The sequence below is a fragment of the Musa acuminata genome, chromosome BXJ2-5 (assembly GCF_036884655.1).
Source record: "Musa acuminata AAA Group cultivar baxijiao chromosome BXJ2-5, Cavendish_Baxijiao_AAA, whole genome shotgun sequence".
Classification (NCBI taxonomy): Eukaryota; Viridiplantae; Streptophyta; class Magnoliopsida; order Zingiberales; family Musaceae; genus Musa; species Musa acuminata.
The window spans coordinates 44307070-44333068 of NC_088342.1; the positions used below are offsets into that span (position 1 = coordinate 44307070).

Genomic DNA, 25999 nt, shown 5'->3' on the forward strand with positions numbered 1-25999 from the left:
AAATTTATTTTATTTTTTAAAATAAAAAAAATATTTTTATTATGATAAGTAATGTAAGACTCCAAATCATTTTAGTCTAAAAAAATAAATATTCTTAATTTTTTATTTATTATCAAATACATTTAAATTCTGAATGGTATTTAAGTCCTTTCATTATAAGGAGTAAAAGATAATAAATATTATAATGTATTTATTACCCTCTTTTACTGTATTATAAAATAATTTTTACAATATTATGTATTTATTTTCAGTATAAAATTAAATATTTTAAGAAGCTTCGTGGATGTTTCTTTGAAATCAGTCGTTGATCGAGTCGTGTCCTGATACCAAAGACCGAGTCAGACCCAAAGGGGGCGGTAAGCTCACCGGTATCAACTCGCAGGGGGGAGGGGGGGTGGAATTAGTATATTAACTTAAGTGTAAAGTTAAATATTTTATGATGGAAACACGTCCGTCCATCCAACCGATCTTCCGTCGCACGCATCTCGACGCAGCTCACGCGGCCACACGGTTCGAACACGTAAACGCACCTCCACACCACGACGACTTCGAGTCCGTTGACGGCGACGACGACTTGCGAAAGGAAGCAGCGGCAGCAACTGCAGGAACTAATCCATAGCGAAGGAGAAGAAGGCCTCGAAATCCCCGACAGCCTCTCCTCCTCCCTCGCTCGTCCTCCTACTCCTCGTCCTCGATCGGACCCCTCGGAAAGAGGTCAGTGATGGTTTCTTCTCTCTCTCTCTTTCGCTCTATGCTTTGTTTGGGCTCTTGGATTGGGTGCGTTGTTCCTCGATTTGTTTCTCGTATAGCAGCATCCGATCGGATCGCTCACGACTGTCCTCCTCGTTCAAAACTTCAATTTGATATCCTAATTAGTCAATTGCACGCCTGGATGGTGCCGCGAAGGAAGGAACACGAACGAGATGGGATCCCAATTCATCTGGAATATGTGGAGAAACCTTGCTTGTTCTGTCTACCTCAGCGAGTGACTCTGACATACTGTGTTTGGAGTGTGAAATATTCCTGCTTGATTTGAGGCGATGACAGAGCGATGGAATCCGTGCATGAGCTATTTATGCAAATGAAAATTAGGTCACCAGTTAATCTTACAATAGAAAGGAAATAAAAAAAGAATTCAGAATTCTCAGCACGACTAATTCTTATTTTGTATGCCTTTGAATTTTAGATGCTTTAACAGTTTTTTTGGAAGAAGTTCAATTAGGAAATCCAATCACCAGCCCCTGCTGCAGTTGCTTTGGATTTGTTTGTCTACTTGTCCTGTTGTATTTTGGGCTTATGCGTGTATGCAGCAGCTCTTCTGTACTCCCAATCTTTTGACATACTGCATCATCTCCATCTTAAACCATGAACATAGGCTTACAAGTCTGAATTTTGACTTCTATACGTGTGTCAGCTCCTAACAATCTCCTATCCATATGTGCAAAAACAAGTGTTCCCATTGGGCATATAAAATCTTTTATGTCGTTTAATTTTGTTGTTTCAATTCTACGATGTGCATCTTTTGTTATCATAATTATTGACTATTGTGTTACTGAAATTTGTTTGTTCTTATGTAGTTGTGGTCTTGTGAAGACGTTGGATGGACAAATTAAGTGCTTCTCTGCCCCCAGGGTTTGGCTTCCATCCGACAGATGTTGAACTTATCTCTCACTATTTGAAGAGGAAAATACTAGGACACAAATTTGATGAACTTATACCAGAATTGGACATATATAAGCATGAACCATGGGACCTACCTGGTAATTTAGCTGTATAGTCTATTATTTTGTGTTCTTCTCATAGATAAATGTTTTCTTAGTAGAACTGATAACCATATGATTTTTTGTGAATAACGAAATTTAGATCTGCGAGATCTTGTGAACTGAAACTTTCTTAAGTGGACCATCGTGTAGTTGAACTTTGTTTTACTATTAAAATCCTTGTTCCCTATTAGGACCTAATCAAGTTAGGACCTAATCTTGATTATGAACCTTCATTAGGACTGCAAATCCATGTTAAAACTTAAAACGACATTAGTAACTTGTTTAAACCGATACTAGATTATGAGAAATTATTTATATCTGATAGGGTTTTTGCATTTCTGATGATTCCTAGCTAGTACCTGCTATAATATTCTTCTCCATTATAATCTTTTGCAGCTTAATTTCTATCTAGTACATTTTTGTAACCCAGAAATTGTCCTGCTTATCTGTAGACACTAAATTGTATGGGAATTTTTTGTGTGAAATATATCTCAATTTCCTTGCTTCTCTTCTTTATTTCACTTGCAGCAAAATGTCGTCTGCCCACCAGAGATAGCAAATGGCACTTTTTCAATTTACGTGACAGAAAGTACCCTAATGGTTCTCGCTCAAACAGGGCCACAGAAGAAGGTTATTGGAAATCCACTGGGAGAGATCGGAATGTCAAGTTCCAAAATCGAGTTATAGGAACCAAGAAAACTTTAGTATTTCATGAAGGTCGGCCTCCTCGTGGAAAACATACTGATTGGATTATGCATGAATATTATATAGATGAAAAAGAATGTAAAGCTGCCCCTGGTTTGAAGGTAAGACTTTTGCTTTGAGTGATATTTCACAATTTGAACTTTCACATCTGCTATCAGAAATAAAGTTTGCCTGCATGAATAAGGATGGTATAATAGTACACGTGTCATGAAGAATGTTAAAATCTGCATAGAGGGAAGAAAAATGAAATGTCAGTCAAAGAAATGCTAAACCTTTTAATTCGGACTCCAGTAACTTATCAGAGAGAACTTCTCATCATTCCATATTATGCTTCTGTATGATGCAAGAGGCTCACACTATCATTAGTAGGTGCATGGCCAAATTCACCTTGTCTTTTGAAAGCCAACCATCGTGCTCTTTTGTTTTTCCCTATTTCGGGAATGTCAGAAGGATCTGTTTCCTGCTGCAATGACAGTCTTCCTGAGGGCCAATTATCATACTTCTTTTTCTCATTTTTGGGAGGTGAACACCTCTTTCCTCCCTATGTGCAAAGCACCTGGTGGGTTCAAAAATACCTTTTCTGGTTAGTTGAACTGTTCCAAGGAAAATAAATGCATAAAAAAAAGGGATAGAAAATACTTTTAAGATAAAATTTTCCATGTGTATGTCCTTTTGATTTATTTATATTCTGTTTAATCCCTCATGAATTTCCAATCCAATTTTCTTCCATTCTATTAGATAAGAATTACAGCCACTTAAAGCACCGTAAAACCCATGATGGCATGATGTTTGGTTGTTCAAGCATTCTATTAGATAAGAATTCCATGTGTAAAGCAGTTTGGTTGTTCAAGCATTGATGGCATACATTATCTACCCCACTGTAGGTCATTGAATCTGAATTTTCAATCATCAAAATATATCTTTTTGGATTCACTTTTCTCTGTTTCTTGCTACAGGATGCTTTTGTTCTTTGTCGTGTTACCAAGAGGAATGGTTGGCAAGTAGAAATTGAGAAGATTGAACCAATGGGATGCAAGGAATCTAGTCACTCAGGCGAGATAGATGACATAAATGCATGGGTTGCTGAGCTCTTTGATCCCGACTTCGGCGCTCCCGTTAATGACTTCAACACTCCCTCTACTGACTTTGGCACTTCCTCTAATATGCTAGAGCATGAAGCAGAGGTATAACCCAATCTCCTGTAACATAGTCTAGAACTTTCAACTGGGCACTGACCTAGCGATTGATTCTTCTCTTCATCTTGAAGAGGCTCCAGATTGAATACTTCTGGAGATGCTGCTAAGAATTTCGCATCAATAGTTCTTTTGATGTGGGATTTCAGGCACGGCAGTGGCTCAGAATAGTGAAGAACTCATCACTTAGCATAAATTTAAACAACATCAACTAATAAGCTGAAAATGAAAAACAACTAACTAAAATAAGATGGAGGTTATTCATTTCAAGTGTTAAGTGGATCAGAAATTTGTATCAATTAAGTTTTGTGTCAGCTATAAAATAACTATATAGCTGATTGTTAACAGTTATCTGACTGTTGATTCAAATTTTTCTTTGCCCTGTGAATGACCCTTAAGTCTACTGTGAAATATATACTATGAAACGAACCAAGTAATGATTTTCGTGCAGCTCTTTAATACAATCGTTGAAGGGATTTTATTTCGAATTTCTGACTAAGTAATAACAACATTCTATTATGTGAATGTAAATTGTAAAGTACACAACTCTATATATTGTGGTCATGAGTTTAATACATCTATTCCATTTCTTTTTTTAGATTTCACAGACAGATCTCAGGTCTCTTCTGCCAAAGCAGGAGCCAGTGGATCATTATCTTGACCAAAGTGCTGAAGGTGATCTTGACTACCTATTAGAAGGTGACATCTATAATATCTTACAGTCTGATAGCGTACTTTGGGAGTCCAATGGAACCATAGATACTGCATTCACTACTGAAAGCAGTTCTCCTGATGGAAATGCTGGTAAAGAGAACTTTACATCATTTGGTCACAATGATACCGGAATTCAGATTCGGCCACGCCGTGCAGGACCTGCAGCTGAGCTTACCTCAAAAAAGATCAGACTTCAGGTTAGCAAGATGGAATCGAGGGGTTCTGCATCAGTCAACCACACTGTCAAGATTGACAAAGAAGATCGTCATCTTGATCTGAAAAAAAGTCACAACACTGATTTCAGTGCATTTGACCAAGAATCTGCAGTTGGAAAGCTGTCAGTTTGTTTTCATCAGGCTGATGCAAAATCAAATCCAAGCTCTGGTTCCAATCTTCCATGTTCAGTTGCATCTAGGTCCCTACTGGGGGCAAGACCAGCAACTGATGTTACTCTTCAGAAGTCTACCGGTGCACTTGATGATGCCAGCTGCATTCGAGGAATTCTCAGGAGCCTGGGAATGGCTGTACGTGCACTTCCATCAGCTGGGTGGAACTGCTTCATCCTCAGTGGTTGCATCATTGGAATTGCTGCCCTTTTAATATGTCTTCTGCTGCGTGATGCTCGAGGTTTCCTTGCTAGCTTCTCATCTCTTTGGTTGTAAGACATGAAACAAAGCTCATTGTTCTGTTTGGATTTCTACTTATGGAGGAGGTTTACAGAGGCAGTTCAGTGTTTTACTTAGATTACTACTTATGTAGGTTTACAGAAGCAGTTCTTTTTCAAATTTGACTTGTTTGATGAGAAGCTCTGATTTTGCTCCTCGCCTTCGAGTTACGCATATTCATGTACAGAAGTAGGTCATTTATATTTACTCCTAGGTGATAACGATGGAGGATGTCTTTTGTGACTGATGCTTTGTCCATAGTAAATGTGGACCTGACCTTTGTAAATTCATCCTTCTTGAAAATAGTTTCATCTGTTTTGTTTGTTGAACAAATATTTATGGATATCATATTTATGTCATAGCATCTCAAGACTGTTCAGCTCCCATTCACAGCAAGCAATTGGGTTTTGGCATGGACCAGCAGGATTTATATCACAAGTCTGAGGTCTGAATGCTTATTGTTGCATATATGTCATTTATGTAACATATCAAATGTTATACATAGTGAAAGCAGTATTACATATTTGAGATCATGCAAGCAACATTTGATATTTCTGTGACGAAAAAGAGCCTTGTTTTCACTGAAGTTTTTTCTAGCCTCCCATGACACAAAGTGAAACATATTTCTGTAACTTTTTTCACTCAAGATCATGTTGCTGTATATATGTCCTTTGGAGTCATTTTCACTTGTAGATGGCACTAAAACAAGGTAAGGTAAGAGCACCAACATGATATGCACTAGCAATTCAAATTTACTGCCAATAATCTGTCAATGTTAGGTGTAGTGCCATCAAGGTTTTTCTTTTGTGAAAAAGAAAACTATCCTATTAGTTCCTCATAGATCCAAAATGGCAAGCAACACAGATGGAATGTGATCCAATTATTCCTAGAAACCTTAGTACCTTGTCGTGTTCTCTAAAACAGTGAATGTAGACAAAACAAAAAAAATAAATGTATAAGCCGTTGAATATCGGCTATAATATGTACAATCATCCAAGGAGGAGCCTTGCCATCCATTAAAATCTCATTATCTCAGAATCCATCTGAAGTTGGATTCGCTTAAATCCATCTCCATGAGTATCAAGGTTACTTTGTTGTTGACCATGTTTTCCACAAGAAACAGATGAATTGCTGATCTCATGCAGTCTCAGTATTCAATACCAAACAACACTTAGGACAGTGTGATATTAAAAGAATCATGATTTATAGATGTATATTCATCTCAAACATTTGAATTGGATCAGTCTACAAAAGAATAGTGGTTTATACATATTCATTTGAAACTTTGGATCAGTCTAGCAAACACAAAACAAAGGAGGACACCCAGTTGTATATGTTGAGGGGAACCTTTGCCAATTTAATTACCAGTTGAATGGATTCTGCAATTGAAACAAGAAAGCATGTCAAGAGAGAGAGAGAGAGAGGGGATAGTGTTTTAAGCTAAAACCTCAAATGACAATTGAAATGTCCTGTAGCTAGTAATTGCATTAGGAATCAGAGTAGTTGTTTTTACCCTGCTTAGAAGATTTCAAGAAGGAAATTAAATGAAAACTTAAGATAACTTACCAACTTGTTCTTCTTCTTTTTCTTCTTCTCAATATAAGCAAGAAACTCCCCTTGTCGCACTAAAGCATCCTCCAGAGCCTGCAAAACATCGCTAAACTATTGAGCCTCAAGTAAATGCACCATAGTTTCTACATTTTTAGAGGATCCTTTTTCGGCATAGAAGGAGGTTGGAGGGCTTTAATTTGCTATAGCCTCAGATCATAGCACCATTAAAGAATGATTGAGGGGATACATTCAAATTCTTAGCTTCATGGCAGGCTAGAAAAAACCTTAGTTAAAAAAACTCTTTTTGGTCACAGAAATATCAAATTTTGCTTGGATGATCTTGAGTTTTATATGGTGTTCACAACCTTGGGTCATTGGAAACTGATCTATGAAGTGTTTCAGAATTATTCTTAGAAAACAATGAATATGATCAATGTGTATCCACAGACATCTGCATATGTTTTTTTGTACCTGTGTTTTGTACTGTCAGCTAAAAGAATAACTATATTTGATGCTTCTCAGGCTCTTACCTTCTTTGTTGCTGCAAGCTCTGTTTCCAAAGCATCCACACGCTTCACAGCAGCATTCAATATCTCTTCTTTCTCAGATGGCATCTGTGGAGGCTTCTTGCTGAGGATGCTCACCTTCTCTTCAAGGTTGCCGAGGCGCTTCAGTGCGCTTGAAAACTCAGCAGCTGGGAGAGTTGGTGCTGCAGGCTCAACAGGCTTTGCACAGCCAATATCTGCATCAGCAACCTTCTTTGGCATGCCACGGCTGACACGGAGCACGGTGAAAACTCCCATGACAAAGGCCACAACTCCTCCAAAGATGTTGTTGTTGAATCCATCTGGACCCCTGTAAATTTCAGATGGATTGCAGGCACCTGTGATGAATTGTAGATCATCAGTACCTCAATGTTCTCAAAGTATATGCATATCAGCTAAGAATGATATGGACCTTTAGAGATGGCAAGCTTCTCATCGGGGATTTCTTTGTTCCAGCAAGAATCCACAGCCTTGTCGACGATTGGAAGATAATCACCATATGAATATGGTGTGGGGAATTTCTTATCTGCAGCCTGGACATGCAAATTCTTATGAGAAGATTTGAGTGTTAAAATGTAACAGTGCTTGAAGTTGACTCATTTGTAATTTCTGGTTTTTTTGTGTAGCTGAACTTGGGAAATCTTTAACACAAGAATGTAATAATTGAATGATCAATTCAGTAATCTTATGGATTTGACAGAAGGCAGAATCCCTCCTTAGAGTCTGATGTTCTACTTTTCCTTAATGCTTCAGAGTTCAAAGGTGGTTTATAACAGATGTATCAATCTTGTTCATGCAGAACCATTTAATTAGCTAGACTTCCTCACTAAATCAATGTGAAAACAACCAGGATGAATGAATTGCTCCATGTTAGAAATTCCAAATATGCTTGTTAAACAAAACAATCAAGATAAAGTTTCTGTCAACATATTTCTTCTGCTCGTAGTTGAGTCTTTGAACAATGATGAATAAATCATAGTGAAAACTCAATATGACATAGTTGATAAAAACCATAATTATAATCAAACCTTCGACTAACTCAGGAACCGATCTCAGTGGTGAAAGAAATGAAATGAAAACAGCAAAGCTCAGGTAAAGATCCAACTAAGAGTTTTTTGTTTTTTGTTTTTTTTGGAGTTGCAGAGCCTAATGTAGATTTTTTAGTGATAATTATCCCCAACTAGAAATTACCTTGCAATCTGGAATATCTAATTCTTCATGAACAGGTGATGGTTGTGGGTGTACTATATGACTCCTTGAAATCTTGGAAGAAACATTATCTGCAGCAAAGACTCTTACCCCGCAGTAAGACTCTTGCCTCTTCATATTGGGAAAAAAATTGATTAGTAGTGTGTATTATGAAGTTCCAATGAACACAAACTCATTAGCAAAATTATATAGAAGCACAGGAGGAAAATATGATTAATTTTCACCTTTGGATACACTATTTCATCTTCAGAAATTGTTTTTTCCTCAGCATCAGTAGTCGGCTGTTGCCTTCCGCAGCTTCCAGCTCCATTTTGAACCATCTGTATAGGTCAAAGTATCAAAATTTGCACATTGATCTTTGAGGGAAATCATATCAAAGGTTACGTGCAAAATTTTAAGCATAAAATCATATCAAAGATCACATGCAAAATCTTAAGCACAAAATTAATGCAATACCTTCATGATCTCAGGATCCTTCCATGGGCCTTTATCTGATCGAAGACAACCTCCTTCGCAGTTGCAAGTGCCACCAAGGAACTCAGGCAATTCACTTGTAAAACCATGAAAACAATTAAGATCAAGCCCAATAATTTATTCATGATTCTTTTTTTTTCACCATGTATTTTTTTTTTCACTTTTCTACAGTAAAGTTGATCATTATCTACCGACATCGATAAGGAATGTCCAAACAAGAAAGAAAAACTCTAGCCTTTAGCTATGGGAAGATACCTGGCATCAATCACTTCAAGCAACTTGCTCTGGTACTTGTTTCCAAGAACCTGAAGGAAGTTCTTATCAGATTTTTGAGTCCTTATGTTGTGTGCAATTTATGATAGAGATCAAAAGCTTACGTTGATTTTTGCGGTGGTCTTTGGGTCAAGGAAGGACTTTACAGTGCTCCAAAGCAATCTAAATCCCTGGCCTGCATTGATGATGAACATGCGGCACAAGGTCTGTGACATGGGAAAAAGTTACATTGCGTGATCATTGAAAATGCCATCAGTAGCATAATTGGAAGCCCAGAATTCATGTTGCTTGAGTGAGAAAGGTACCTCAGGATAATTGTCACCATCAACTTTTTGAATACGGCTTATTAAATCTCTTGCGACTTTATTGAATTGTTTACAGCCCTAACATTCAGACTCATGGCATACACATTAGTTGAGAGGAAAAGAGAAGAAACAAGTCATAATACTACCTGATATACTAAGAAATATCCTCTGATTTATCATGCAGAGGTTCAAAATAACTCATCTTTATTGTAATCCTTGCTGAACATAACTTGAGCTGCTTATGATATATTTAAAAGGAGGTTTTCATAAATTTGAAAAGATGAAAACAGCCATCTTGCGCATACATACCACTCCTTGAACGTCAATGATAGTTGTGCTCTGGTCGATGTGGCGTTTTGCTGCAATTGAGCAAGCAGGAAACTTGACATCAAAACTCCTCTCAAACTCCTTCACATGGTATTTGATATACCGATCCATGGTTGTGACTTGCATCATCTTGTTGGCATCGACTTGGCCTAATCTCTCAATGTAGACAGGCCTGCCTTCCTTATCTACTCCATGATGACCTTGTGGGTAGTATTCCATGACTTGATCAAGTTCTTTGAATTCAAATTCCTAGCAGATAGGTGGTGGAAGAAGTCATAACATGATACTGAAATGGTAAACATGTAACAGGTTATAACATATAAGCATATGGACTGGTAACCGATGAACAGTCGGTAACAATCTAAAAGATGAACATTATGCTTTATTGTCCAACATTGTTTTACTAGGCTTCTTGAGTACCCTTGACTAGAAGAAGATATTATATTAAAAATCTCTTTTAGATGAAATCTTCGAATGCAAAAATGACTTTTAATTCATTCTTCTACTCTTCTTTCTTCTTTTTTCTCATGAAATTACGCGTCCAGATATGTCTCCCCATCTACATATTTAGTCAGCTGTAACCATATATTTTTCTTTCTGAAGACGGTGTTTTGCAGAAAGAAATCATAATTAAAGGAGTTGTACCAACTAACAAAGCTCAACGATGTGAGATGCATAGAAAAATATTTATCAATCAGTAAGAAAACATTAAACTCTTCACTATTATTGAGTCCAAGATTTCAGTGACATAACTGGAAAACAAAAAAAGTTACCTCCAAAATTGTGTCAGCTCCAAAATCCTTCCTCCATTGGAGCATATCTGCCCACATTTGCTTTGCTTTCTCGATGTCAAATTTCCTGGCCTTAAGGAATCTGCATCATAGATATGTCAAACTATTGATTAAATTCGATGAGGCAGCCTCTGAAGTTACTGCATTTTACTTCAAATTATGTTTCCGAATGCATGAAACAATTTGAAGCATGATTCATAGCTTATGTGTCAAATAAGTAGGATGTAATTGATAACAACCTCAGCATCATATGATAGTCATCATGCCTAGAAGGCAGCAGTTCTTCCAGAATAAGAATCTGACGGAATGCATCAACAGCCTGCATTTCCTCTGCATCACGCACGTCCTCAATGGAAACAGACATGACTTTGCTACTTCTTCTGCCCCTTTTGTTCAAAGAATTCCTGAGCTTTGCAGAAGCATCGATTGCCTTCTTTTTTATTGATCCAATCCTAGTTTTCCTGTCATCCTCAGAATTCTCAATGTCGAATTTTATGTCTCTCTTTTCTTCATAGAGACCATCAAGACCTGAGAACAGATACCACCATGTGACAAATTATCAGAAATGAACCAACTATCGATAAAGAGAAAAAACAGTCTGTAATTATCACCCAATTTTAATTCTTTGTTTAAATGTTTGTCGTGTGTCATTGACTATTCAAAATAATAGGTTGACCTATCGAGCATGTCATATGATAGAAATCATTGTTACATAATTGGGTTTCCAAAAACAAAGCAAAGCAAAAAAAACAAAAAAAGGAAAAACATGAAAGTTCTTCATTGACACACTCTACTATGCTTTGTTGCTGATGTGAGTTGACCATATCCCTAGCACTTTATATGGAAAATTCCAAATGTCATGGAATTGCCAATGTATCTTTGAAGAACAGCTACTCCCAACTAGGAAAACCAAAATGCAGTTGTCCATGACAAAATCCATTCAAGTGTATCAGTTATTGAATCTCAACATGAATGGAGGAGCTTGGCAGAATGCAGAACTTCTGATGCCTTGCTGACCTTGATGAACAAACCTGAACTAATCATAAAAACAGGAGAGGGAAAGATCATATCTTCTACATACCATGTTTGGGAAAATGGTCAAGAGGTCCGGCCATGACTTCACACATGTTTGATACTTGAAAGCTGGACCTGGTTAAAGACAACAAAGGAGTAGTGTTAAGATTTGATTGATATCAAGGATACCTCTCCAAGCATCACAAAAGCAAATCTTTGTCATCAACAATAAACAACAAAGGGCTTCCAAAAGAGGGATTCCTTTTGAGATATTTCAAATGAAAGGCAACCAAATAGAAAAGGGGGACAAGAAGAAAATAAAGAAAGGAAACTGAATTGTTCACAAAATGCAACAGCAAAAGTAGGAGCTTTGAGAGCTAATTGCTTCAAAGAGTTTCATAAAAAAACAATGAGAATCAAACAACTAAAATAAAATAGAACATCAAAAACTCATAAATAAGCTTATGGAGGCAAGATCAGCTACAGAACCAAGCACAAGAATCCATCCAAAACAGCACAAAACCAAATGTAACTTGTGTGCTGCTGTCCAAAAGGGGGTTTCCTTGGATATCGTTCAGAACCACAGAGAATGGCCAAGATAGCATATCAACTCGAGCTACTTAGATCAAGAGATGCCTCAGCAAAATCACAGAGCGTAATAATCAAAGACATTCTTTTTACAAGATTTCTCTTCTTTCTCTTGCCTTTTGCACGCAATCAAAGAATGGAAAGAAGAAGAGGATGAGCGGAATGCAGGAGATGGCGAGAAAAGAAGAGCCGAAGGGAAAGGAGAAAGGAAGCGTTACCTCGGAGACCAATAATTAAATCACATAGATTTATAGACCGATGGAAGTTGGGGGGGAGGTGGTGGGGGCAGTTTATATGTTCGGGGCGGGGGCTGAGGTGAGGGAACACACGACGACATCAACGCTCACATTGCTGGTTGTGTTCCGACGAAGACGCAGAGACGTCTGCCTGCCGCTGTTGACGGACTCTCTCTCTTGGCCGGAAGGCAATGGGATCCGTCCGTCGACACGCTTAACCGTTCCAACGGTTGACCGATATCTTTATATAGATTGCGCGTCCCGACAAAGTAACCTCCACCCCTCTTATTATAGTTAAAAGATCTTTGTAGGATATCGGAAGACTCAAAACTCTCAATCAACCTACTTTAATCCAAGATAGATGATGGGATTTCCTCATGAGGCTTAATTAGGAATTGGAGTATGCATGCATTCACAATGTCACACACTCCTAAATGTCATGTGGTGTCTGTCATACAATATATAGGCTTTGTTATATATTGTGTATTTATCTTCAAGTAATTAAATCCTTCACATATGTCACTTCCATCAGCATTTTTTTGATACATTGTGGCTGGTTTAAAACAAGATCTACCATACCGAAGCGTACCGGTCCGACAGATTATCAGTATGCGGACCGTCCGGTATCATTATAGTGCTATAGTACTATACTATAGCACTATTATAATATAAAAAAAAATATAAAATTATTCGATACACTAGGATATACCGCTCGGTACGCCCTGATGTACCGTCCGGTACATCGGTACCGTACCGTACCGAGTCCGGATCAAAACGCCGGTACGATACGGTACGACGAACCTTGGTTTAAAATAATAGAAGTATCTTTATTATTCTTAGTATCTTTTACCTTTAATTCTCCCTTCAACATACTTTCAAGGTAAAAAATAATTTTAAAAAATATACAAATAATTAAAGAGAGCTGAAGATTTGGAATTGACAATAACTGCATCATCAATTTTGATGATTGTTAATATTAATTGAAGTTTTGGTATCATCATACTCATAAATCAATCATAAAATAGCATTTTTAATTTAAGTTATGTAATTATATATATATATATATATATTATGCTTTTATTTAAAGGGATTAATACAAGAAATTATTAACTTTATTATATGTAACTAAATATAACCTGAAAGGTCTCTTTAGAACCGTTCATCCCGTTTCCTGCCCTAATCACAATCGTCCACGTGGTCTAGTAATACAAAATTTAATTTTATATTTAACAATATGGACGGCTGAGATTAAAGCGAAGAGAGAGATGAACGGTTTTAAAGTGACAGTACGTGGCTTCCCACTCTTTTCACCACAGTTCGAATAGGTTGACAGCCTCTGCGAATCGCAGGCGACGCACGATGGCGGCGGCTCAACTCCTCTCCCGCCCTCCGCTTTCCCCCCAAATCCCTCGAAATCCCGATATCTCCTCCTTCCTCTCCCCCAATCCCTCTCTCCGATTCCGAAGCATCGTCCGTTCCACAACCCTATCTTTGAGGGCGATCGCCTCCCGAGTTCCCCGCGCCGCCGCTGCCGCCTCCTCTTCTGCTGCCGCTGCCGCTGCCGCCTTCCCGGAGGCGGCAACCGGCTTCCTGCATTGCTTCTCCAAGGGCGAGGATGGGTTCCTTTACTGCGAGGGCGTCCGCGTCCAGGATGTCATGGAGGCGGTGGAGTGGAGCCCCTTTTACCTCTATAGTAAGGATCAGATTACGAGGAACTTCGAGGCGTACAAGGAGGCCCTCCAGGGCTTGAGGTCCGTTGTCGGGTACGCCATCAAGGCTAATAACAATCTCAAGATCTTGGAGCACCTCAAGGACTTGGGTTGTGGCGCTGTGCTCGTCAGCGGAAACGAGCTCAGGCTCGCCTTGCGCGCCGGATTTGATCCTGCCAGGTGAAATTCTCGTGTATTCTTCAAATTCTTGGAAGTAGAGTTGTTTCCTATATCGTTGATGTACAGAATGAGGCTATCATTCATGGGTTTTAGAAGGAGAGGAAGATTTGGGTATCTAGGAATAGGTTGTTTCACAATTTAGGCGGAGAGTTGGTTGAAAAGCGTGAACTTAATGGGTTTGTGCTTGTTGCTATGTGCCACTGGCTCCATTAGAAGTAGCTGTACGACTGCGCACATCACTGAACATGCAGATCATGGGTGCAGTGGATCTGTTTGGTATCAGTCTTTGCCTGCTTATGTGGGTTGCTTTACTGTGTTACATCTCAGTTCATGCGTCATAAGTCTACACGCCCTAGGACCAGGTCTTGCCCCAGAGTAAATGCTTTGTCTCCTCTCTCTCTCTCTCTCTCTCTCTCTCTCTCTCTCTCTCTCTCTATATATATATATATATATATATATATATATATATATATATATATACACGCACACTGTAAAAAGCTTCATTTTATATATGCTACTAATATATATATATATATATATATATATATATATATATATATATATATATATATACACACTGTGAAAAGCTTCATTTTATATATGCTACTATTTTTTATGGCTTTCATGTGGATGGTCGGTAGGGTTTTCTTATGCAGTTGTAATTTGGTCATGTCTATGCTAATTGGACTCATTGCTTGTAATGCAACCATGCCAACCATAAGGGTTCTTCATGCATTGTTTGCATTTTGAATAAGCAACTGCTCTTATTAGGTGGGATATATACTATATATTAGGATTATATAAACCTTTTTATAGCTTTTTAGTCATGTTATAGTTTTTTGTTTTATACGATTCAATCAATTTCTTAATTTTGTGCATAAATATCTTTTCTTTTTTATGATTCATGGGAGGTTGATCAATCCATGTTAGCTTGGTGCTTAGTTGGTATTTTGAATATCAGGTGTATATTCAATGGAAATGGGAAGCTGTTGGATGATCTTGTTTTAGCTGCTGAAAAAGGAGTTTTTGTGAATGTGGACAGTGAGTTTGATTTGGAAAACATTGTGACTGCAGCAAGAGTTGTGGGAAAGAGAGTGCCTGTTCTACTCAGGATTAATCCAGATGTAGATCCACAGGTATGGTGGTTATGATATGATACTATTAGATGTTATGAAGTCATTTTCTTTGTAAACATTTAATTATTTGATTGCTTTGGTCTGCATGTAAGACTATGCTAGCATCATCCTATCAAATGCATTGGTTTGCTGATTTTTCTAAGCTCGCATGCCTAATATCCACAAACACCTGTAAGCACACATCCATTGAACCTTCTTTTATCTTCTCATGATATTTGGTTCTCTTTGACAAATTGATGTGCCATTCAAGGCTTGGAATGTCATGTCAATGTTATACAACAACAACAACAACAACAACAACAAGAAGCCATAATGTCCCAAATCATGTCAATATTCTCGTGATATTTCCCTCCACTTCCTTTGATTGTATTTTGCATCACATTGCAGTTGGGCTTCTTTACCTACACATTCAACCTCTGAGTTTTGCTCTAGATTTGCTAATGTTATGCTGTGACCTACCATTTTAAGTTTTTAACATTGTAAAAGCAGGTCTTTACAATGTTGTTTGCTGCCATTCTTTCTATGATTTTGAACCAGAAAATGACCCCATCTATGATAAGGAATATGATAAAACTTATCATGATGCTTTCACCAAGCATGCTAGGAGTTATGTCCAGGATTATACTTATTAGACTCCTAAAATTTATCTTTTCAGGAGAGAACCTTCATCTTATTATACTCTTTTCAGACATGAAGTACTCTCTCACTCTGTGTGTTTGGATGTGTGTGACTGTGTGTGCATGTCCAGGATTTGCTCCTTTGTTAACCTGTGAGAACTAGATAATTGTGTGGGTTCGTTCTATCACCCACTTTCTCTTGAAATTGTATGTGGATCGTACTTTTTGAACCCTTCTGTCCATTTTAAGTCATTGACCTTTCCTTAATTCTTATTCTCTTCAACTTGTCCATCTTCACTATGCCTTCTTCTTTAGCATATATCCATCCATACTTCTACACTTTTTCTTTTTTGTTCTCGTTATTGATGTCTCCAGAATAAAATGACGAATGCTTATACATAAGCCTTAGTTTACTGTATGCTTGACCATGTAATATTTGCAGTACATTTAGTTCTTGTATATGTCTCATGCCACTCAGATGCAGTAATATACAGTTTCAATTACATTCTTTACTACTTTAGGTTCATTCACAAATATGTTAGTTTCTTGATGATTTATTTTGTTTAGAATAAATGCATGGTCGAAAAACTAAGATATTGAACCAAATAGTTTACAACTTGTTGAATGGGTGAATCAAGTTATATTCTAGCACTTTTAAAGGCAAATGAATTAGCACCTTGAGGTTTTTTTCTTGGATATCATTTTTATCACTTTCCTTTTATCTTATATATTATAATTATGGATGAGATTGTTCCTTTCAACTTTGCAAATCATTAGGTTGTATCATTGCTGTTTCACTTGTGTTACTGTGCAATAGTCTTGGATTACTTTGGTGCTCAAAGATCTTCTATTTGCCATTTCCATATAGGTGCATCCTTATGTTGCCACTGGAAATAAGACATCCAAATTTGGTATCCGAAATGAAAAACTTCAGTGGTTTCTTGATGCTGTCAAGACACATTCAAGTGAAATCAATCTTGTAGGAGTCCATTGTCATCTTGGGTCGACTATCACAAAGGTAGTTATATGTTCTTTTCATTAACTATGTTATCATGCTTTTCTCATTATTAATGTATAGATGCAACATCAGGGAGAGAGGATAAGCCCTAGGCTATGGCATGGGAGCCTCGTAGAACAGCTTGCAATTTTTTTATATGCAACACTGATATGGTTGCTGCTTTGTAACTATTGATTGTTTAACTCTGAGAAATTTTTGTATATATAGAGCTGGTGACAGTTATCAAAATGATAAACCTGGCATTACCTTTTTCATTCTGCATCAAGGAATCTTTCTTCTTGATTGAATAGGTTATGTTTTGATATTTAAGAAGAGCCTAGTACCAAGGTTTCAAATGCTAGTATCTGTACCCATGTTGGTGCTGCTTTTTAGACAGTTGCTGAAATTTTAGATGTATTGTTCCAAAATATGAGGGCAGGTCTTTGTATGACGGTAAGGTTACTCCTTTGCAACCTGTAACCTGTGTCACATTTATGATTCATAGTCATGTAGTCTAAGGTTTTACCATTGTCTGTGTTAGGTGGATATATTCAGAGATGCTGCAATTCTGATGGTAAATTTCATTGACCAAATTCGGGCACAAGGCTTCCAGGTGGAGTATTTGAATATTGGAGGTGGTCTAGGAATTGATTACCATCATACAGGCGCAGTTCTTCCAACACCGATGGATCTCATAAACACTGTAAGCTAAATACATATAAACTCTCTTTCAAAACACGTCAAATTTTCACCTGTTCCAGTTTAATATTTACTGTCATACAAGTGAGTTTTGATTTGTATAGCTGGTATTTGTACATGTAATTTCTTTTTACCTTTTGTCTTGATGTGAAGAGTGCTTATTCACGATAACATTTTGGTCTTGGTGCCAGAATTTTCTTATGTGCTATCTGAGACCTCTCCTCCTTTGTTATACACCAGTTCTTACAATGTCTCGACTATCACTGCCTACAGTTCTCTACTCATTTTTTTTTTGTACTAACTGTAGTTGTATATTGTAGGTGAGAGAATTGGTTCTTTCTCGAGATCTTACTCTCATCATTGAACCTGGGAGATCGCTTATTGCCAATACTTGCTGCTTAGTTAATAGGGTGACTGGTGTTAAAACTAATGGCACAAAAAATTTTATAGTGATTGACGGCAGCATGGCAGAGCTCATCCGGCCCAGTCTCTATGGAGCATATCAGGTAACTGATGCAAAAAGCCTATGTAAAGTTCTTTGTCAAATCATAATCAGTTTTCTAATTTATTCGATAGGCTTTTCAGCAGAGTTCTTCTATTGTTCCTCTGCTTAGTCCAAAAATGGTATATTGCATTGAGAAAGCTTTTATCTGTATGCAGATTTCAAGCATTTTGGCTTTATTACATTAAATGTTTATTATTGCTTGCTTTAGACTGGGTTGTGAACGAAAGCTTTCACAATGCCTTTTCCTCTTCCATATATGATTTTTAATCCTTCATAATTCTTGCCATTTTTCAACCTCTTATTTCCTGATAAGCATGCACATTTTCTAATCACTTGATGAAGCATTGTTCATGGCATTCTCCTTTTCCCATCTCATATACTCAATGTTACACATCCATGCACCCTTTTGTGAAGGTTTCCTGGAGCATATTTTTTGATGCATTGTTCTAGCCTTATATTCTAGTATACCTTTTCTCTTTTTTTTTTTTTTAATTCCATCCAAACTTGAAGGTACACCTTTTTCCTCTATTGTCTATTTTTTATCTGATGCAAAGAAATTTTTTTTTTTTGATGTACAATTAAGACCATGATGAAATAACCATTATTAACATAACCTATATCACTTAAGTGGTAAGCTTTTGTTCACTTTTGTAACTCACACCTGGAGAATGAATAAATAGCTATTTGAGATGCAACACCCTGTTCTATTCCTGGTTCATAACTTGTATCCTTGATGTCATGTTTCAGCACATAGAACTGGTTTCTCCTCCTCTTGCCGACGCTAAAGTTTCGACCTATGATGTGGTGGGGCCTGTATGTGAATCTGCAGACTTTCTTGGGAAGGACAGAGAGCTTCCAACACCAGCTAAGGTCCGATTCTTTCTCAAATCTTCTTCTGCTAGTTGTCTGTCCTTCACTAACTGTCATTGCGGAAATGGAATTCAATTCCCAGGGAGCTGGTTTAGTTGTCCACGATGCTGGTGCGTACTGCATGAGCATGGCCTCAACATATAACCTCAAAATGCGACCACCAGAATATTGGGTATGAGCTTCATTTTGCCCTTTACTAATTGCTGCAATCTCATTCCTATATCACTTCATTAGATATAAGCAGATGTGATTGTCCGTGATTGTTCTATAGGTGGACAAAGGTTCTGTAGTGAAAATTAGGCATGGGGAGACACTCGAAGATTTCGTGAAGTTGTTTGATGGGCTTTAGTCTTCAAACAAAGCTTTGCTTGCAAATGCACTATTATCTTGTTTGTGTACTTCATTTACTTCCACTTAATTGGAATTATATTTATCACGTCGAATTTTAATTTATTGGATGCTCTCGACAGTGACATACGAGAAATGCATCTGTTACACCTCACTCACTGATTCAAAGAGGAGATATTTTGTCGAGTGATCAGATGTATGTTGTATTTGCTTTCTTTTCCTTGGTGTCACGATGTTATGTAGATGCTTGGTTTGGAATCATCAACCGATAGCACTGTTATGCATCTGATACTTGCTGAAAATAACAAAAAACCAATCGATCAAGTTGGTTTGGATCCCATCAAGATCTTCCTACGTCAAACTTCTTAACGTGGATCAAATTCCTCAACGTTGTTGAATCAAGCCAAGTTTGAATCGAGTCAAACTTGAATCGAGTCAAACAGATCGACACCTTAGGTTTGGATCACATCAAGAGCTTCATACATCAAGCCACTTAATGTGGATCAAGCTCGAATCAAGTCAAATTGATCAACACTATAGGCTTTGATCACATCGAGAGCTCTGTACATCGAGCATCTTAATGTGGATCAAATTCGAATAAAGTCAGACTGATAAACTCAATCGATGAGGGTCACTGATATGTGATATCACTTGCAAGATAACGGATCGTGAATCCTTTTCTTTGGGGCATGTTGTGGATTCAGAGCCGCTGCAGTCTTTATTACCCCCACTTGAAAGTGCGTTCATGACTACGTTTTCTTAAAGCATCTTGTTTCTAGACTATAAATTAGAAAAAAAAAAAGAAAAATCATCAAGCATGCTTAGTTTCGATTCTGTGATCAAATAAAACATTTCATAAGATATTTAGTCTCTAAACGCTTCTGAGCAGACTACACAACATGTATTAGAGATGATGGGAACAAACAATATAATGCTGACCACAATAATAATAATTCAAACAGATTTGCTTTAAATCTATAAATATTAGTAATACAACATCATACCCCATTAAGCAAAAAAGCGTACCTTGGGATCAAACAAGCGGCAGCACACATGAAGAACATACAAAGAGTCTTAAGCGGCGCTGCAAGATATAAACCAAGTATCTACCTGACACTACAGGAAAACTAGATCATGGGCAAATCTGCACAAGGCATAGTGTCTTAGGATACATTATACATCAATTAAGACAACATTTGTGTTGTCAAGCAAGATTTGTTTTCTTGTTATAGTCTAATACTTCCCCCATTCCGGTAATGTCTTACTGCCTCAAGCTCTCGATGATATAGGAAGCATAGAGATCCCTGCAAGCATAATTTTATGATAAAAGAAGGCCTCTGGCATTAATGAATGCTGAACAGAATAGATGGAAAATTAAGTTCAGCAGCTTGAATGAGTGACCACAAGGGCATCATACTTACATTGAGTATTCAATTGCTTTGATGGCATCTTCAGCTGGCAGGAAGTCATTTACTGCAACCTCCTTGTTCTCGTTCTTCTTGTCTATTGCCGAAGGAGTTAAGTGGCTTTGAGAACTCACTGATAAATACCATTTCTCATCCATATTCTAGTGTCAATGAATCGATTGGAGGAAAGTTTTTGGAATAAACAATGCTGAATGAGAGGATACAGTCTTCAAAGAAGCGGCGGATTTCTGCAAGACGATGAGGTGGCAGATCATTGATGTCCTTGTAATGGCGAAACTCAGGGTCATCAGCACAAACGGCTATTATCTTGTCATCCTTCTCCCCCTGAGGAAATATCAAGCACAGAAAAGATTAGAGATCGTTCTCGTTTGCGTTGAGGCTGCATTTGTACTTCTTGTTTGCAATTATCTTCTCTTTGCTTAATTTTATGAGGCATAAGCCCATATTGGAAGTTGAAATTTTCCTAGGACACTAAGTTGGTATTGGTATTTTGCCAGCACAAATAAGACCAGTAAAGAGGAGAAGAAAGACCATGTATGAATACCGAGAATTCCATCTCCACTTTACTACTCCATATTGTTTTTAATCATGCATGTGATCGAGACATGTACCCATGTCTCAACAAACTGTCTATGAGAGAAACATAGACCCAATTGTAATATCTAAGTAGTTAATGAGGAAGAAACTGTTCTTAACCTGATCAATCATTGGCATCAACCCAATAGCACGAGCACGCAGAAAACAACCAGGCACCACCTGCTCCTGTAAATAAATGGATATAATCAATCACCTTAGGTGCTCAAATTTGCAGAAGAGCTTCAAATTGTTGAAAACAATATTTGGCATCCTAAATAGGACATACCTGCATCAGTACCAGTACATCCATGGGATCACCATCCTCACAGAGGGTTCGAGGGATGAAACCATAGTTGTGTGGATAAACCACTGAAGAGTAGAGAACCCGATCAACCTGATAGATATCATCGTAACTCAAATATGCCCTTATATTATCGGTCTCCAATACTTCTTTAAATTCATAGCAATAGCATATATAACTAGTCATTTTCTTGAGAGCATCCTGTGCTCAGTTACTCCTAATCTTCAGCATTATGCATGACTAGTATAAAAGCATCTGAGCACAATATCTTCTCAAATGAACTAGGGAATAAAACACTATGGGCAACTGCTTTGACATATGATTCTAATCTTGTAACATGAGCCATGCTCCTTATTTGATAAAGCTTCATAATATCTTTCACAATCAAGTAGTTCTTAGTCCACTTTTAGACCCTATGCCTTGGATTTTGACTATAATCTTAAAGTTGAGACTACACTTAAATTTTTCTTTCTGGGGTCACAAGTATTCGTAGACTCTTCACTACCATCCCCACTGGCTATGCTTCTGTTGCCGAGGTTCTATTTCCTGAAGTAACATCATCCCTGCCTTTCTTTTTCTTCGGAGGCCATTCTTTAGTGTAAATAATGCGCATCACTTGGCAAACACCCAATGACAACAACAACCACTTGAACTATTTGGGATTGGCTATATGTATCTTTTCACATGCCATATGCTTATCTTTGTAATACTAAAGTCAGTTTGAGTAAATATAACACAAGCTAAACCAAAGGATGTCTTATAAAAGACTACAGGAAATACAAAGTGACTGCTAATACACTTAAGGTCATATAAGGCTGCGAAATACAAGTCAGCAACAATACATACCTTGATAAGCCCACTTGCCTTGTCTAGTTCATACTTGACCTTACTTCCTCTTGCAATTTCAACCACCTGGAGCAATTAAGATATATAATAAATAATTATATCAAAACAAAAGTCACAGAACAGTGTCGATATCACAAATACTGCCAAAGGTATGACCATATTGATGAATTTCTAGAGAGTTGTCCATGATTTTGTTCACCTAGGGCTAGGATAAACAAAACACTGGAATTTACTTGGTCGATGAATGTCTTATCTTCTTGAAGATTTTGTATTTTAAGGTAGAAACAATATGCCATTATCATGTGAAGCAAGATGATTGAAAATAACTGATATCCAAAACCCATATGCAATCTTCAGAACTGAAGATTGAATAACTATTGGGCTGCAACCAAGTTGACAAAGGGCACCAGCCTATTTGATGTTTCATCGAAACTATACAGATCATGATAATATATATGTAAATTAACATGACCATGAGTCCACGATAGCATAAAGTTAACAATAGCACAATATGCATATTTTGATTATTAAAATTGCTCATAACAAAAGCAATAGACCAGAAAAAAGTAGAAAGTATAATTTGGTAAGCTCAATTTGAGCATTTCTTTTAATGCTTCCCTGGATACCTAAGTCAGAAACAAAGGTCCGAATTGGTAGTGGCATCTATGTTTCAAGTCAAACTAAACACTTCCCATGTTCCGGAGCTTTGTAATGATATTTGATCATCCAACTCATTTAAATAAGTATTATGAACTGCAAAATCAAGGTGTGAAACCTCCACTAAGCTAAATATGGTAATTGACCCCTACGAGAAAGCAACATTTACATGATATCATGCGATAACAAAAGAAGAAAAAAAAATCAGCCAGTTGAATGCGTCACCACACCAATGTTTGTTACATCTATACCAGAACTCTGGAGTTCCTTCTGAATCAAGATGGTTCAGAAATTACTCTCCCAAACAATATGAAAAAAAATCCTAAAGCAAGACGGTCATGCAATTACACACCATTGAACTAGCCTATCCTCAGCATTTTTCAGACAGGATACAGAAAACTAAGTGGAGCATAAAGAAAAAAAGCTAAATGAAAAAACACATAAACTTATATTATACTAAAACTCAACAAAGCATTAACATACTACTAAACAGTAAAAAAGGAAAAAAAAAAAAAAACAAGTGTGATAAGCCTAATGAAGCCATACCACAACCATTAGCATAATACATGTATATCATTCGATTCACGGTTGTACTATTCTTCATTCCCTTATGTACTTACACAGTTAAAAACAGCAGGAGCTCCAGGACCTGCATGATTCAGTCAGATAAACCAGACAAATATTTAATTAGAATGAACTGAAAAAACTAAAAAGTTTTAACTTCTACAAGAAAATTCAGAAATGCAAACTATATCAAAAAGAATATACATGAAGATGGCTAAGTGCCAAGCCCGCGATGTGAAACCAAATATTTACAAAATCATGAATATTTTTGAAACATAATAAGTTGACTTGCGTAAGATGAAAATGTAAATAAAATATAACAAGTAGTAGTTCAGACCTATTTCTAAATCATGCCAAGGGTGAGCAGCAACAGACTTCCGCATCATAGAAGAAAGTATGCGCTCATTGAGAGCAATATGCTGTAAAGTTGTGGTGCCTCTCCCATCAGCTTCTGCAGCCATGTCTGACATCACAGCTCAGAAACAAACAAGAAAGTTGTTATTGAAAAATAAAAAAATCTATTCAACTGCATATCTTCACAAGTAACATTGGATAATAAAAGATTAAAAAAAATCTATTCAAAATAGAAAATACTATGGCAAGGAAGATTTGCTATACTTGCAATCAGATGCCACAGATTTCAAAAAAAGAGTTGTTAATTGGAGAAAAGGATAAGATTAACCACAAAGTGTCTCGAACAATATCAAATGTTATATGATTATTATCAGGAATGACAATGAGAGAAAAAGGAAAAGACAAAGTTCATTTAACTGCACAGACACTTTCACCAACATTAGTCCCAAACAACAATCTGGCACTTTAATGACACTAGCGTTAATATGACATATAAAGGCATTTTTGTCCTTTTCTGTGTCTTCAAATACTGCAATTAATGACAGAGAAAAAGGTAACTCTAATGTTTAAACTTGTAAAAAGACACCAATAACATATCCAAAGTCAGCAACTACGACTGGGGTCTCTGCCAATCTAAAGATTTAGCACGCTCTTTGGTTTCTTGTGTTCAGATCCAAGAGTTTGAGATTGCATCAGGAAGTCGGTTCCAATCTTTACCTCATCCCTTATCCATATTTTCTTCTCAATCTCTTTCCGATCTGAACTGCATGCTCTTCAAAACTTGCTTAATCTTAACATCTTTGAATCATCGAGCAGCAAAGTGAAGTCACAGGCTATCAAAACATGTATCCACAACAATTTCCTCTCAAAAAAATTCTCTTAATCTTGCAATAATAGCATGTTCTCCCAGATGATCACCAGATCACGTCTTCCAATCATGCATGGCCGCGTAAAACACGCTGAGATGCATTTACCGTGACAGTAATGTAAGCAGACGGACGTAGATCATGCCAAAATAAGTACGCAAGTCATAACATTAACTAAATCTCTCCCTATATAGCGACAACAAGATGATCGAAGAGGAAAAGACAGAGTGAGCTTATCCTCAGGCAGTCCGACCAGGACAGGGCTTAGTTGCGCGAAGCGGGGACGATCAGAAATTTTAGGCAAGCACAACATCATGATCCGTAGGGAACGAACGCATTCTAGAGGAGAGGACAACAGAAACATCAAGAAAACAAACACGAACTCTGAAGACGAAGAAAATATCAACGATCGAACGATCGACCAAGACTCGAACACCAGACAGTAGGTTAGCACAAAATAAACGAAGAACGCGTACGAGGAGCACCGACAACCCTCACCGGGTCACCCCATACGAACATGAAGCGATCAGGAAGAAGAAGAGGGGGAGGGGGAGGAGGAGGAGAACTCACCGAGGTGGTGGAGGAGGAGGAGAACTCACCGAGGTGGTGGAGGAAGAGGCGAACAGCAGCGTCGGTTGGGAGTAGTGGTGGCAGCAGTAGGAAAGCAGAAGTTGCCCAAATGGCTTTGGCGTGTTGGGTAAGGAGGGATTGGGAAAGTTTTGGCTGGGACCTGTTTGCTGCGCTGGTCCGTCCGATTAGGGCACGGAGAGCCACGATGGCGACGCGTGTCCTGGATACATCGTGGCCAGCATCTCCTGGTACATATTCCACGCAGGGGTACCTGCATAGGCATCTTAATATAAAGGGTCTCCGTTAACCGTCCATCGCACTTTTCTTTTCAATTCCATCCGTCCGCTTATGCAGATCTGACCGAATCAGGCGGACGGTTGAGATCGAAAGACGAAATTGGATGGACGGTTTTAATGGAATCAAT

The 25999-nt window shown here is 37.7% G+C and overlaps 4 protein-coding genes across 7 annotated transcripts; 2 read left to right on the top strand and 2 right to left on the bottom strand.

The window, feature by feature from the left end:
• Positions 1-563: 563 nt before the first annotated feature.
• LOC135612926 (NAC domain-containing protein 74-like) lies at positions 564-5426 on the top strand. The gene is made up of 5 exons (XM_065109756.1): positions 564-714; positions 1578-1760; positions 2292-2569; positions 3425-3652; positions 4261-5426. The coding sequence occupies exons 2-5, from the start codon at positions 1601-1603 to the stop codon at positions 5035-5037; spliced, it is 1443 nt and encodes a 480-aa protein (XP_064965828.1). The 5' UTR covers positions 564-714; positions 1578-1600; the 3' UTR covers positions 5038-5426.
• A 796-nt stretch (positions 5427-6222) lies between these two features.
• Positions 6223-12452, bottom strand: LOC135612925 (phosphatidylinositol/phosphatidylcholine transfer protein SFH3-like). Of its 2 annotated transcripts, XM_065109755.1 has the most exons (15): positions 12336-12452; positions 11597-11664; positions 10755-11043; positions 10498-10597; positions 9707-9973; positions 9398-9475; positions 9197-9298; positions 9075-9124; positions 8802-8895; positions 8570-8665; positions 8328-8456; positions 7549-7669; positions 7122-7474; positions 6607-6684; positions 6223-6419 (listed from the first exon to the last, which is right to left on the bottom strand). In XM_065109755.1, exons 2-15 carry the CDS (start codon positions 11640-11642, stop codon positions 6402-6404), a joined length of 1821 nt encoding a protein of 606 aa, XP_064965827.1. In that variant the 5' UTR covers positions 11643-11664; positions 12336-12452; the 3' UTR covers positions 6223-6401. The 2 variants fall into 2 exon arrangements, with proteins under 2 accessions (XP_064965827.1, XP_064965826.1); XM_065109754.1 differs by lacking the exon at positions 6223-6419 and having other exon boundaries at positions 6435-6684.
• Positions 12453-13661: 1209 nt separating this feature from the next.
• LOC135612927 (probable diaminopimelate decarboxylase, chloroplastic) lies at positions 13662-19607 on the top strand. Its single transcript, XM_065109757.1, has 8 exons — positions 13662-14242; positions 15204-15378; positions 16864-17013; positions 17534-17695; positions 18012-18197; positions 18944-19066; positions 19149-19238; positions 19338-19607. The coding sequence occupies exons 1-8, from the start codon at positions 13713-13715 to the stop codon at positions 19413-19415; spliced, it is 1494 nt and encodes a 497-aa protein (XP_064965829.1). The 5' UTR covers positions 13662-13712; the 3' UTR covers positions 19416-19607.
• A 757-nt stretch (positions 19608-20364) lies between these two features.
• On the bottom strand, positions 20365-25797 carry LOC135612929 (soluble inorganic pyrophosphatase). 3 transcript variants are annotated; one of them, XM_065109761.1, is made up of 9 exons: positions 25605-25797; positions 24123-24248; positions 23842-23870; positions 22565-22630; positions 21704-21811; positions 21538-21603; positions 21045-21165; positions 20836-20917; positions 20365-20718 (listed from the first exon to the last, which is right to left on the bottom strand). In XM_065109761.1, the coding sequence occupies exons 2-9, from the start codon at positions 24244-24246 to the stop codon at positions 20676-20678; spliced, it is 639 nt and encodes a 212-aa protein (XP_064965833.1). In that variant the 5' UTR covers positions 24247-24248; positions 25605-25797; the 3' UTR covers positions 20365-20675. The 3 variants fall into 3 exon arrangements, with proteins under 3 accessions (XP_064965833.1, XP_064965832.1, XP_064965834.1); XM_065109760.1 differs by having other exon boundaries at positions 25576-25797; XM_065109762.1 differs by lacking the exon at positions 25605-25797 and adding an exon at positions 25259-25280.
• Positions 25798-25999: the final 202 nt, after the last annotated feature.

What these genes read in the sequence shown, in the direction of transcription:
- LOC135612926 (XM_065109756.1), top strand. Translation starts at nt 1,601, where the DNA reads ATGGACAAATTAAGTGCTTCTCTGCCCCCAGGGTTTGGCTTCCATCCG. An exon ending in AAGCTGCCCCTGGTTTGAAG is followed by an intron (nt 2,570 to 3,424) that starts GTAAGACTTTTG and finishes TTCTTGCTACAG; the next exon opens with GATGCTTTTGTTCTTTGTCG. An exon ending in TGCTAGAGCATGAAGCAGAG is followed by an intron (nt 3,653 to 4,260) that starts GTATAACCCAAT and finishes TTCTTTTTTTAG; the next exon opens with ATTTCACAGACAGATCTCAG.
- LOC135612925 (XM_065109754.1), bottom strand. Translation starts at nt 11,642, where the DNA reads ATGTGTGAAGTCATGGCCGGACCTCTTGACCATTTTCCCAAACATG. An exon ending in TGACCATTTTCCCAAACATG is followed by an intron (nt 11,044 to 11,596) that starts GTATGTAGAAGA and finishes ATCTGTTCTCAG; the next exon opens with GTCTTGATGGTCTCTATGAA. An exon ending in AGACCACCGCAAAAATCAAC is followed by an intron (nt 9,125 to 9,196) that starts GTAAGCTTTTGA and finishes AACTTCCTTCAG; the next exon opens with GTTCTTGGAAACAAGTACCA.
- LOC135612927 (XM_065109757.1), top strand. Translation starts at nt 13,713, where the DNA reads ATGGCGGCGGCTCAACTCCTCTCCCGCCCTCCGCTTTCCCCCCAAATC. An exon ending in GCCGGATTTGATCCTGCCAG is followed by an intron (nt 14,243 to 15,203) that starts GTGAAATTCTCG and finishes TTTGAATATCAG; the next exon opens with GTGTATATTCAATGGAAATG. An exon ending in TTGGGTCGACTATCACAAAG is followed by an intron (nt 17,014 to 17,533) that starts GTAGTTATATGT and finishes TGTCTGTGTTAG; the next exon opens with GTGGATATATTCAGAGATGC.
- LOC135612929 (XM_065109761.1), bottom strand. Translation starts at nt 24,246, where the DNA reads ATGGCTGCAGAAGCTGATGGGAGAGGCACCACAACTTTACAGCATATT. An exon ending in CCGCCGCTTCTTTGAAGACT is followed by an intron (nt 20,918 to 21,044) that starts GTATCCTCTCAT and finishes CTTCGGCAATAG; the next exon opens with ACAAGAAGAACGAGAACAAG. An exon ending in AAAGCAATTGAATACTCAAT is followed by an intron (nt 20,719 to 20,835) that starts GTAAGTATGATG and finishes TTATGCTTGCAG; the next exon opens with GGATCTCTATGCTTCCTATA.